Below are 13192 nucleotides of genomic sequence, written 5' to 3'. Positions count from 1 at the left end.
TCTGTGAAAGGGGAGCATTCCTGAAGGTCTCACATAATTCAAAATTTACGTGCTTCAAGACACATTTTTCTAGCAGAAATTAAAGCAAAGTAAGGTGAATGTGTTCTTGAAGTGCAGTAATTTGCAAATATTGTTGTGCTGTTTTTCATTTCCTTAGCATTTTCCCTAATGTTTTGCAGAGAGATCTTTCTCAAATTAACTGTACTCACACCAGGACAATTATTTTAATTCCCCTTCTCCCTCTGCTTTTCGTTTCAGGGTTATTGAGTTTCATACATGTTCTTCAACATTAACACTAGCAACTCCCTTAAAAGTGTTTAGATGGCATTGTTTTGGGGTATAAAAGAATCTCATATTAAAATTATAATGAATGTTAAAACAACAGCAAATTACAGTAGTCACCAAAATTATGCAAATAAATTCCAAGTGCCCAAACAACATGGTTACATTAAACTAATAAAACATGCCAGGGATTTCTTTTTACCTACTATATATATAAACAGAGAATATAATTTACTTGCTTCAACAACTATAAAATCATAAAACTTCTGATTAACTCTTTAAAATCAGGGAAATTAACCGTATTCTAAGTTTTGAAAGTAAGAATGGGACTATTACTGTTTTCATTAACAAACCATTTTAAGTTGGCACGATTCAAATTTGTTTAATGTGTACCATACTGTATAACCCTCACTAACTACACAATTCTTTTTTGGAACATTGGAAATATGTCTAGAACCAGGAAATAAGGGCCCACGGTACCCATTTACTCTCTAACATAGAAGCTACATTTTCCGTGGGGGGAGGCACAGATTGTTTTGGGGTTACAATAGTTATACATGTTATTGCAAAAGACTGAAATAACACACTTTTGGGGGGAGCCACTGTTCACAACCCACAGAAGAGCCTTCTGGGCCTTTCTCAGCATGCATATGCATTTAAATGTTTTGTTATGTAGCTTCTTGTGAAACAGTGTGACTTTGGCTCTAGAGTATCAGGGAATTGGAGCAAACAGGCTGCCACTTTCCAATACTGCTTTTTCAAATCACTGCTCAATTGTTTTTGTTTAGATACACATCTGGGCCCGGAAAGATGCCATTGCAAATGGAAATGCAGACTTTGCTTTGAACATCACAGGCCCCATCTTCTCTTTTCTGGAAGATTTATTTAATATTAGTTACCCTCTTCCAAAAACAGGTGAGTCATCTGCCCTTCCGATGCAGTTGTTTTCCTTTTATGGGGCTCTGGGATGAGGTTGTAGCCAGATGAGCTTCCAAGGACCCACTGTCACCATTTAGCTGCTGTTTTGGAGTTAGTTCCATCCGCTCCCGAAAACATGGGGGCCTGTCTGCTCTTTCTCCCTGTGGTGCCCTGTGCCCAGCAGGTTTGCAAGGAGCTCTCAGGCTTTGGATCCTTCGCTAGCAGCCTCACATCCTCCAGACCTTGCCTTCTCTCTTGCATCCTGTATTTTTCTCTCATAATGCAAGTGCGCAATGCAATGCTCTGGATTCTTTTAGCAGGCCTGCATGAGTCACTCCAGTTCCCTTTAGTAAGGTTTTGTTGGTTTAAAAAAATATTCTTTAGTTTTGAGTTATTGGGTTAGGATTTAAGAGTCCCATCTGTGAATTGTTGCTATATAAAATTGGAATCATGTGTGAATATGATTCTTGAGGAAATATGTAAACATTTTATTTCTCATAGATCTATGCAGTATGTCCTTAGAGAGCCACTCAGCTTAGAAAGTTGTTCAAAGTTTTTTTGTTTTTTTTCCTCTCTAGAGTGAGGGTATCATGTAAATGTATTTTGTTCCTTTGTCATGCATTGGTGGGTGGGATGGGAGTGGGTGAAGGAAAGGGAAGGTTAGAAGAATGGGAAACTTAAGGCTAAGGCAAGTAAGTTTGATCCAAGATAATAGAGCGTTATCTGTGGAGGCTATGAAGTGACCTGGGTACACACTTTACTACACACTGTCAACTTCAACCTTGTGTAAGGCCAACTTAAATTATTGAATTTAGCCCAGCATAGAACATTCACTGTACAGATGTAGCATGGATTTTATGAATGAGATTTCTTCTAGTAGCAAAAGAAAAATGAAAAAAAACTTTTATTGTTCTTCTAGTTACAAAAGTAATAAATGATAACACTGCAGAAAACTTGGAAAAATACAGAAAAGCACACACACATAAAAAAGAAGAAAAATCTCCTGCAATGCTACCACACAGATGTAACCATGGCCGACATTTGGGTATATCCCAGTGCCTGTCAGTCTGGATCTCTGTCTTTCTGTTTGCTTCTATGTTTTTAACAAAATGACAACATAGAGTTGTTCTTTGAAAATTGCTTTTTTTAAAATGTATCGACATGATCCAGATAACTAAATATTCTTTTTTGTTGTCATTTTAAAAAATATGTCTATTATTGATTTCAGAGAGAGAAAGAGAGAGGGAGCGAGAGATAGAAATATTAACAATGAGAGAGTATCATTGACTGGGTGCCTCCTGCATGTCCCCTACTGGGGATTGAGCCCACAACCCTGGCATATACCCTGACTGGAAATCGAACTGTGACCTCCTGGTTCATGGGTTAACGTTCAACCATTGAGCCACACCAGCCAGGCTATTTTTTATTGTCATTTTAAAGACATAGAATACCTACATATTCAACTTGACAAACTACTTTATTTACTCCTCAGTTGAATATGTGGACCGCTTCTACCACTTTGGGGGGACTACTTTCAGGACACTAAAGAAAATCCTTGTAAGAAAATGTTTACAAATATATGGGCTATTTGCCTTAGTATAGATTCCAAAAGTTGAATGATTTAGTCAAAGGGTAGGAACATTTCAAGATTATGAAGCATTTTGCTGGATTGCTTCCGAAAGACACCTCACGAGCAAGCCATGTGCCAGTTTTCCTGTAACTAATTATTAATACTAATGCTAACCAGTACTAATTAGTAAGCTTCTCATACATTTAGAAGATTAAGTTATACCATTATTTTAATCTTTGTTTTTGATAAGTAAAGAAGTTGAACATTTTAAATAAGATTATTGGCTATTTGAATTATTTCTTTAGTGAATTATTCATATTTTTTTATTTGTCAGAATTTTTTACTAAAAAAATATTGTCTAGTTGTGATATATACTTTTCTCAGTTTGCCTTTCAAATTTGTTTATGGTGAACTAAATGTTTAATTTTAAATAGACTTTATTTTTTAGAGAGTTCCCATATACCTCTTCTTCCTCCTCTCCACTCTGCCCCCAGTTTCTGCTATTAATATCTTGCATTAGTGTGGTACATTTATTATAATTGATGAAGCAACATTGATACATTATTATTAACTAAAGTCCATAGTTTACATTAGGGTTCACTTTGTGTTGCACAGTTCTATGAGTTTTGAGAAATGTATAACATATGTAAGCACCATTTTAGTATCATTCTGAATAGTTTTTCTACCATAAAAATCCATTGTGCTCCACCTATTCATCCTGTCCCCTCCCCCCAAGTCCCTGAAAACCACTGATCTTTTTATTGTCTCTATAGTTTTACCTTTCCTGTAATGATATGTAGTTGGAATTATACCATGTGTAGGTTTTTTAGACTGGCTTCCTTTACTTAGTGATATACATTTACAGTTTCTTCATGAATTTTCATAGCTTGATAGATCATTTCTTTTTATAACTAAACTAGAGGCCCGGTGCATGAAATTCGTGCATGGGAGGGGGGCAGTGTCCCTCAGCCCAGCCTGCACCCTCTCCAGTCTGGGACATCCCTCTCACAATCCAGAACTGCTGGCTCCCAACCACTCGCCTGCCTCTGCCTGATTGCCCCTAACCACTTCTGCCTGCCAGCCTGATCACCCCCTAACCACTCCCCTGCCAGCCTGATAGACGCCTAACTGCTCCCTGGCCGGCCTGATTGCCCCTAACTGCCCTTCCCTGCCGACCTGGTCACCCCTAACTGCCCTCCCCTGCTGGCCTGGTCTCCTCCAACTGCCCTCCTCTGCTGGCCCAGTCACCCCTAACTGCCCTCCCTGATGGCCTGATTGCCCACAACTGCCCTCCCCTGCAGACCTGGTCTCCCCCAACTGCCCTCCTCTGCCGGCCTGGTCACCTCTAACTGCCCACCCTACTGGCCTGATCGCCCACAACTGCCCTCCCCTGCTAGCCTGTTCCCCCCCAACTGCCCTCCCTGCTGACCTGATCCCCCCCCAACTGCCCTCCTCTGCCGGCCCGGTCACCCCTAACTGCCCTCCCTGCTTGTCTGATCGCCCACAACTGCCCTCCCCTGCTGGCCTGGTCTCCCCCAACTGCCCTCCCCTTCTGGCCTGGTCTCCCCCAACTGTCCTCCTCTGCTGGCCTGGTCACCCCCAAATGCCCTCCCTGCAGGCCTGGGTTCCCCCCAACTGTCCTCCACTGCAGGCCTGGTCCCCCCCAACTGTCCTCCACTGCAGGCCTGGTTCCCCCCAACTGCCCTCCCCTGCAGGCTTGTTCCCCCTGCAACTGTCCTCCCCTGCTGACCTAGTCTCCCCCAACTGCCCTCCCCTGCAGGCCATCTTGTGGTGGCCATCTTGTGTCCACATGGGGGCAGCCATCTTTGACCCCATGAGGGCGGCCATCTTGTGTCTTGGAGTGACAGTCAATTTGCATATTACTCTTTTATTAGATAGGATAATACACTATTGTATGGATGTCCAACAGTTTGTTTATCCATTGGCCTTTGAAGGACATCTTGATTGCTTCCCATTTTGGGCAATTACGAATAAAGAGGCAATAAACAGCCGAAACCGGTTTGGCTCAGCGGATAGAGCGTCGGCCTGCGGACTGAAGGGTCCCGGGTTCGATTCCGGTCAAGGGCATGTACCTTGGTTGCGGGCACATCTCCAGTGGGAGGTGTGCAGGAGGCAGCTGATTGATGTTTCTCTCTCATCGATGTTTCTAACTTTCTATCCCTCTCCTTTCCTCTCTGTAGAAAATCAATAAAATATATTTAAAAAAAAAAAAAAGGCAATAAACATGTGTGTGCAAGTTTTTGTATGGGCATAAATTTTCAATTATTTGGGGTAAATACCTAGAAGCTCAGTTGCTAGACTGTATGGTCAGCCTATGTTTAGCTTTATCAGAAACCACCAAACTTTTTCCCAAAGTGACTGTACCATTTTGCATTCCCACCAGCAATAATGAGAGTTTCTGTTGTTCCAAATCTCCTCCAGCATTTGGTGTTGTGTTTTGGATTTTAGCCATCCTAATGGGTGTGTAGTGGTATCTCGTTGTTTTTGTTTCATTATTGTTTTAATTTGCAATTTCCTAATGACATATGATGTTGAGCTTCTTTTCATATGCTTACTTTTCATTTGTATATATTCTTAGTGACGTGTCTGTTTTGATCTTTTGCCAGATTTATAAAGTTGTTTATTTGCTTATTGTTGATATTTAAGAGATCTTTGTATATTTTGGATACAAGTCCTTCATTAAAAGTACAGGCAGGCCAAAACCAGTTTGGCTCAGTGGATAGAGCGTCGGCCTGTGGACTGAAGGGTCCCGGGTTCGATTCCGGTCAAGGGCACGTAACTTGGTTGCGGGCACATCCCCAGTAGGAGGTGTGCAAGAGGCAACTGATCGATGTTTCTCTCTCGTCGATGTTTCTAACTCTCTATCCCTCTTCCTTCCTCTCTGTAAAAAATCAATAAAATATATTTAAAAAAAAAAAAAAGTACAGGCAGTCCTCAGGTTACGTCGGACTCGATGTATGTCATTTTGTGGTTACGTCGCCATCTCCCATCCTATCTAATAAAGGGGAATATGCAAATTGACCATCATGCCGTCACAAAGATGGCGTCGCCCACAATGGAGGCGGGGTTTCCATAACACAAGATGGCTGTGCCCACAGCGGAGGCGAGGTTTTCATAACACAAGATGGCTGCACCCACAGTGGAGGCCTAGTTCCCATAATGAGCAATCAGCAGGGACCTGAGGCTGCGTGGTGCTGGGCCGTGGCAGGGGACCTGAGGCTGTGCCCCCCTGCCCAGTGGGGCTTGACAGGGGACCTCAGGCTGCACCCCCCCACCCAGAAGGGCTTGACGGGGGGACCTCAGGCCGCACCCCCTGCCCTGGCGCCAGGCCAGGGTTCCTGAGGCTGTGCCCCCTGCTCCAGCACCAGGCCAGGGAACCTCAGGCTGCTCCCCCTGCCCCAGGCTGGGGGACCTCAGACCACATTGCCCACCCTGGTGCCGGTCTGAGGGACCTTAGTCCACACCCCTCACCCTGGTGCCAGGCCAGGGGACCTGAGGCTGCGCTCCCCGCCCAGTGGGGCTTGACAAGGGTGGGGCTGGTCGAGTTTGTATCTCGCCCAATGGGGGTGGAGCTGGCTGGATCTGGGTCTCGAGTGATTTTGAGGCACCCCGGGTGGGCAGGGACTTGAGTCTGGGTCCCGAGGCACACCCTAGACCAGGGGTGGGCAAACTTTTTGACTCGAGGGCCACAATGGGTTCTTAAACTGGACCTGAGGGCCGGAACAAAAGCATGAATGGAGTGTTTGTGTGAACTAGTATAATTTCAAAGTAAAGGAGCGGAGGGGAGAGCAAGAGAACCCTCCGCTTTTTCGGCTCCGCTAGCCCGATAGAACAGCCAAACGGGCCGGATTCGGCCCGCGGGCTGTAGTTTGCCCATGGCTGCCCTAGACTCTGACAGGAGGAAGATTTTCCTATACATTTTACTAATTTTCTTTCATCTCTGACACTTCTATTATAGAGAAAGGGCAAATAAAAATATTAAAATATTTCCTCTAATTAATCCCCTCTTAATGTGTGCAAATTTTGTGCACCAAGCCACTAGTTTATTTATAAAAAAAATAAGTTTCATCATTTCGATGTATGTACATATGTGCTTTATGTTTTTTTTATTATTTATTTACCACAAGTAAAGGTCAGGGATTGTTATCTTTCTTTTAATTTTTTTTTACTGTTTCACTTCATTACTGCTGTGTATGTACTCCATGTGAGTGACGTAGGTGCTTATATAGGTGGGTTCTGACTTACAGTGAAAATCGTGTTACGTCATGCCATAGGAACGAATCACCGACGTAACCCGAGAACCTGCTGTATTTGGTGTTTATATAATCAAAACAATTTATTTTCTGGCTTCTGTCTTTGGTTTTTGTCTTTAAAGTCTACTCTCAGATTATACCTATTTACTTGTATTTTTTCAGTACTTATATGATTTAACTTTGAGATATTTATAACTGGAAATCTCAAATTTTTTGAAAGATGATTCTATTGTTTCCTCCATTGAATTCCATTTAGATATTATTGCCTTGCCTACTTTTGACAACCGTGCAATGGAAAATTGGGGACTAATGATATTTGATGAGTCATTATTGTTGCTGAAACCAGATGATCAACTAACAGAAAAAAAGACGGTGATCTCCCACATTGTCTCCCACGAGGTCGGGCATCAGGCACGTGGTAAAATGTTTTCTCTTATTTCCCATGAAGGTGTTTTCCAGCTGCTCTACCAAAAATAGCAAAAAAAAAAAAAAGGAAAAGAGAAAAACAGCAACACCTGCCATACACCAAATTTTTAAAAATTTATTCCAAAAATGGGACAATGAGAGCCCTGGCCAGTATGGGTCAGTTGGTTGGGTTGCAGCCTATCCCTGGTAGTGGGCATGCAGAAGGCATTCAATCGATGTCTCACTCTCACATAGATGTTTCTCTCTCCCTTTTCCTTCCCCTCTCTCTAAAAAAGAAAATATTTAAAAAATAAAATGGGAGCCATGGCCAGTGTGGTTCAGTTAGTTGAATGTCTTCTCATGCAGCTAGAGGTTGCAGGTTTGATCCCCAGTAGGGGTACATGTCCGGGTTGTGGGCTCAATCCCCAGTAGGAGGCATGCAGGAGGCAGCTGATAAATGTTTCTCTCTCCTTCTCCTGTCCTTTCTGCCCTCTCTAAAAAAAAAAAAAAATATATATATATATATATATATATATATATATATATATATATATATATATATATATATAATGAGAAAAACAAGGGAGGCTCTATGTAATCAGATCCTGGGTAGATCTGAACAGTTGTTGATGGATCACAGTGATGAGACCTTACAGTCCCTTGGAGGGTTAGGTATTTACATCCAAGGATTAACTTGCTCCAAAAAGTTCCCTTCAGGAAAATAAGCCAAGCAGAACTATGATTATTTGTTTTCATGCCATCTCAAAATAAGGTACATCATAAAAGGTCACGGAAAGATATCCACATTTCATCAGTAGATTGTTACTCTTTTTTGGGGCGGGGCGGGGGGGGGAAGAGAGGTTAAAGGGATATATACAATATATTAATGTCAGTGAGATGAGTGATAATTAATCCTCGAGATGCATCCACAAAACTGGTATAAACAAAGTTCATTTCATTAGAACTATATACTTTCATGTTGTGGTTGGAGAAGCTTAGTTTGATGGAAATTTGGTTTGATGGAAATTTTCATATGTGTCTTTTGACCTTGGCTCCATTAATACAAGCCAGTCAAGAAAGAAATAACTAAACTATGAAATTATTTTGTTATATGGTTCCATAAGAAATTTTGGGAAAGTGATTTACTGGGATTGAATAACAAACACCCTGTTACACACTCAACACACACTTCCACAAGTTTTGATTAGTCACCCAAGGTGTCATTTTTTATTATATCCTAAGTGACACATTGTTTTGGAATACAGGCTAACTCTTAGCACATCACAGCTGTTCTAATAATTTGGTTAAATACTAGGGTGTGGATTTGTTGGTTTTGGAAGTTATTGTGTTTTTCTTTCCTGATTCTATTCATCATCTGTTTGACACTTTCTATTAAGCTCAAATAGAAAATAATTATAGCGGTACCATTTTGCAGAACATGATTACTTGAGTGATATGTACAGAGCACAGATCAAATCATATTTTTAAAACATAACTGCTTACAGCCGAATCCTGCTGTATAAGATGCTGTAATTAGTAGATATTAAGTGATCATTTAGAACTTCTGCTTTATTTAACTTATGGGCAAAGTGGACAGTTTAAGAAATGCTACTCTGGCTTTCATTATTTTTGAACATCACAGTTTTAAAACAAAAATTGCTTTCAAACTTTGAATGTGAAATAATTATTTCAGGGAAATGAATGCATGACTAATATTTTTCATGTTAAAACAACATGTTTTTTTGGAATCCTGTTTTATTGATAGCAAATGAAGTTTGTCTTTGATTCTACATTTATTTAACATGCAATTTCAAGAAATATTACCTAAATTAAATTTAAGACAACTCTTTTCTTTTCCATCTTCAAAAGTGGTTTGGAAACTTGGTTACCATGAGTTGGTGGAACAATATCTGGCTCAATGAAGGTTTCGCATCTCATTTTGAGTTTGGAGTAGTTAATTATTTCAATCCTAAACTCCCAGGAGTAAGTATGTCTGTCAAATTTATTTATATATATTTTTCTACTTATAAAAGTAATGCAAAAGTTATTGTTGAAAATGTGTAAAACATAAAAAAATATAAGTAATACTACATTATCTGTAATACCAGAGATGATCAGTGTTATCTTTTTAATGTGTTTTCTTTTCCTAGGCTTATTTATTGTAAATATTCATAAAAGTGGGAATTACACAGAAATGTATAATGCCTTTTTTTAACTTCAAATGATATCAAAAGCATTTCCACAAATCATTAATTATTTTTGAAAACAAGATTTTTAAAGGTTGTCTAACATATTATTATATAACCTTATAAGATATATGTGTGTAATCTATTCCTATTATTTGATTTCAGGTTATTTTCACTTATTCCTATCTAAGGTATATGTGTATAATTTTAAAGCAGTTGTAATCAGTGGTCTAGGACTTTAATGATAAGTAATATGCTATATTATATATTTAAAATAGTACATATAATTTCACATAATATAGTTGATATAATATATAATCCTATCTAATAAAAGAGTAATATGCAAATTGACCATCACTCCAACACACAAGATGGCTGCCCCCATGTGGTCAAAGATGGCTGCCCCCATGTGGACACAAGATGGCGCCACAAGATGGCCTGCAGGGGAGGGCAGTTGTGGGCAGTTAGGGGTGACCAGGCCAGCAGAGGAGGGCAGTTGGGGGTGACCAGGTCGGCAGAGGAGGGCAGTTGTGGGCAGACCAGGCCAGCAAGGGAGGGCGGTTAGGGGGGACCCGGGCCTGCAGGGGAGGGAAGCTGGGGAGGACCGGGCCTGCAGGGGAGGGAAGTTGGGGAGGACCAGGCCTGCAGGGGAGGGAAGTTGGGGGGACCAGGCCTGCAGGGGAGGCCAGTTATGGGCAATTAGGCCAGCAGGGAGGGCAGTTAGGGGTGACCGGGCCAGCAGAGGAGGGCAGTTGGGGGGGACCAGGCCTGCAGGGGAGGGCAATTAGGGGTGACCAGGCCTGCAGGGGAGGGCAATTAGGGGTGACCAGGACAGCAGGGGAGGGCAGTTAGGGGTGACCAGGCCAGCAGGGGAGGGCAGTTAGGGGCAATTGGGCGGCCGGGGAGCAGTTAGGCATCGAACAGGCTGGCAGGGGAGTGGTTAGGGGGTGATCAGGCTGGCAGGCAGAAGCGGTTAGGGGCAATCAGGCGGAGGCAGGTGAGCGGTTGGGAGCCAGCAGTCCTGGATTGTGAGAGGGATGTCCAACCACCCGTTTAGGCCCGATCCCACCAGGCAGTTGGACATCCCTTGAGGGGTCCCAGGTTGGAGAGGGTGCAGGCTGGACTGAGGGACAACCCTCCCCTGCCCCGTGCACGAATTTCGTGCACCAGGCCTCTAGTCCATATAATAAAAGCCTAAGCGACTGTTAAGGTGGAAAGACCAGAACGACCAGTTGCTATGATGAACACTGACCACCAGGGAGCAGATGCTCAACGCAGGAGCTGCCCCCTGGTGGTCAGTGTGCTCCCACAGGGGGAGCGCTGCTCAGCTAGAAGCTGGCTCATGGCTGGCAAGCACAGCAACGGTGGCAGGAGCCTCTCCCACCTCCATGGCAGCACTAAGGAGCAGCGAGCCAAGCAGTAAGGAGCGAGCAAGCGGGAGGTAAGGAGTGAGGGATCCTGGATTGTGAGGGTGGACATCCCCCAAGGGGTCCTGAACTGAGAGTGGGTGCAGGATGGGCTGAGGGACCACCCAACTTCCAGTGCATGAATTTTGTGCACAGGGACTCTAGTACATATTATATAGCTGATGTTTATATATTATAGCTCATATTATTTTGCAGTTTTGAGTAACTAGTAATATGGAAAAAATGATAAATTTATGGGTATGCAATTCTGATGATTTCAACTCTAAGTTATATTTTTATTTTTTAACTTATTTTTTTTATTGTTTAAAGTATTACATATAGTAGTACATATATCTCCTTTTTTTTCCCCATTGACCTTCCCCCAGCCTCCCCTACGCCCTGTCGCATGCCCTCATCCCACCTCTACAGTGTCTTGTGTCCATTGGTTGTGCTTATATGCATGCACACAAATCCTTTGGGTTGATCTCTTTTTCCCCCTCCCCAACAGTCCCCAGCCTTCCCACTGTAATTTGACAGTCTGTTTGGTGCTCTACTGCCTCTGTATCTATCTTTTTGTTCATCACGTTATAATGTTCTTTACTTTCCATAAATGAGTGAGATCATGTGGTATTTTTCTTTCATTGCCTGGCTTATTTCACTTAACATAATGCTCTCCAGGTCCATTCATGCTGCTGCAAATGGTAAGAATTCCTTCTTTTTTATATCAGCGTAGTAATCCATTGTGTAGATGTACCATACGTTTCTAATCCACTCATCTGCTGATGGGCATTTAGGCTGTTTCCAAATATTAGCTATGGTGAATTGTGCTGCTATGAACATAGGGGTGCATATATCCTTTCTGATTGGTGTTTCTGGTTTCTTAGGATATATTCCTAGGAGTGGGATTACTGGGTCAAATGGGAGTTCCATTTTCAGTTTTTTGAGGAAACTCCATACTGTTCTCCACAGTGGCTGCACCAGTCTGCATTCCCACCAGCAGTGCACGAGGGTTCCTTTTTCTCTGCATCCTCGCCAACACTTGTCGTTTGTTGATTTGTTGATGATAGCCATTCTGACAGGTGTGAGATGGTATCGCATTGTCGTTTTGATTTGCATCTCTCGGATAATTAGTGACTTTGAGCATGTTTTCATGTGTCTCTTGGCCCTCCTTCTGTCTTCTTTCGAAAAGATTCTATTTAGGTCTGTTGCCCATTTTTTTATTGGATCATTTATCTTCCTTTTATTAAGTTGTATAAGCTGCCTGTAGATGTTGGAGATTAAACCTTTATCAGTGATAACATTTGCAAATATGTTCTTCCATACAGTGGGGTTTCTTGTTGTTTTGTTGATGGTTTCTTTTGCTGTGAAAAAGCTTTTTATTTTGATGTAGTCCCATTTGTTTATTTTCTCTTTGGCTTCCATTGCCCTAGGGGCATTATCAGTGAAAAAGTTCTTTTGGCATATGTCTGAGATTTTGCTGCCTGTGGATTCCTGTATTATTTTTATGGTTTCCCGTCTTATGTTTTAGTACTTTATCCATTTTGAGTTTATTTTTGTGTATGGTGTAACTTGGTGATCTAGTTTCATTTTTTTGCATGTGTCAGTCCAATTTTCCCAACACCATTTATTGAAGAGACTGTCTTGACTCCATTGTATGTTCATGACTCCTTTGTCAAATATTAATTGATCATAGTGGTTTGGGTGTATATCTGGGTTCTCTATTCTATTCCATTGGTCTATATGTCTGTTCTTGTGCCAGTACCAGGCTGTTTTGGGAACAGTGGCCTTGTAATACAGCTTCAAATCTGGTATTGAGATCCCACCTACTTTGTTCTTCTTTTTCAGGATTGCTGTGGCTATTTGGGGTCTTTTTTTTATTCCAGATGAAATTTTGGAGAGTTCTTTCTAGGTCTGTGAAATATGCTGTTGGTATTTTAATGGGGAGTGCATTGAATCTATAGATTGCTTTGGGTAGTATGGACATTTTAATAATGTTGATTCTCCCAATCCATGAACATGGTATGTTCTTCCATCTGTTTATGTCTTCCTCTATCTCTTTTTTCAGTGTCCTGTAGTTTTCAGCATATAGGTCTTTTACCTCCTTAGTTAAGTTTATTCCTAGGTATCTTAATTTTTTTGGTACGATTATAA

The 13192-nt window shown here is 41.8% G+C and overlaps 1 protein-coding gene across 1 annotated transcript in view; it reads left to right on the top strand.

The window, feature by feature from the left end:
* The window catches only part of LVRN (laeverin), a gene marked incomplete at its 5' end in the record, with an annotated part of 75828 nt that overhangs the window by 22673 nt on the left and 39963 nt on the right, over positions 1-13192 (top strand). The window contains 3 exons of the mRNA XM_080679826.1: positions 1071-1197; positions 7301-7455; positions 9319-9432. Coding sequence (XP_080535952.1) covers positions 1071-1197; positions 7301-7455; positions 9319-9432 — 396 coding nt within the window. The remainder of the gene's footprint in view (positions 1-1070; positions 1198-7300; positions 7456-9318; positions 9433-13192) is intronic.

Source organism: Plecotus auritus, assembly GCF_963455305.1.
Source record: "Plecotus auritus genome assembly, chromosome: 7".
NCBI lineage: Eukaryota > Metazoa > Chordata > Mammalia > Chiroptera > Vespertilionidae > Plecotus > Plecotus auritus.
Note: the sequence above shows the minus strand (reverse complement) of the source record. Positions and strands in the feature narration are given on the sequence as shown.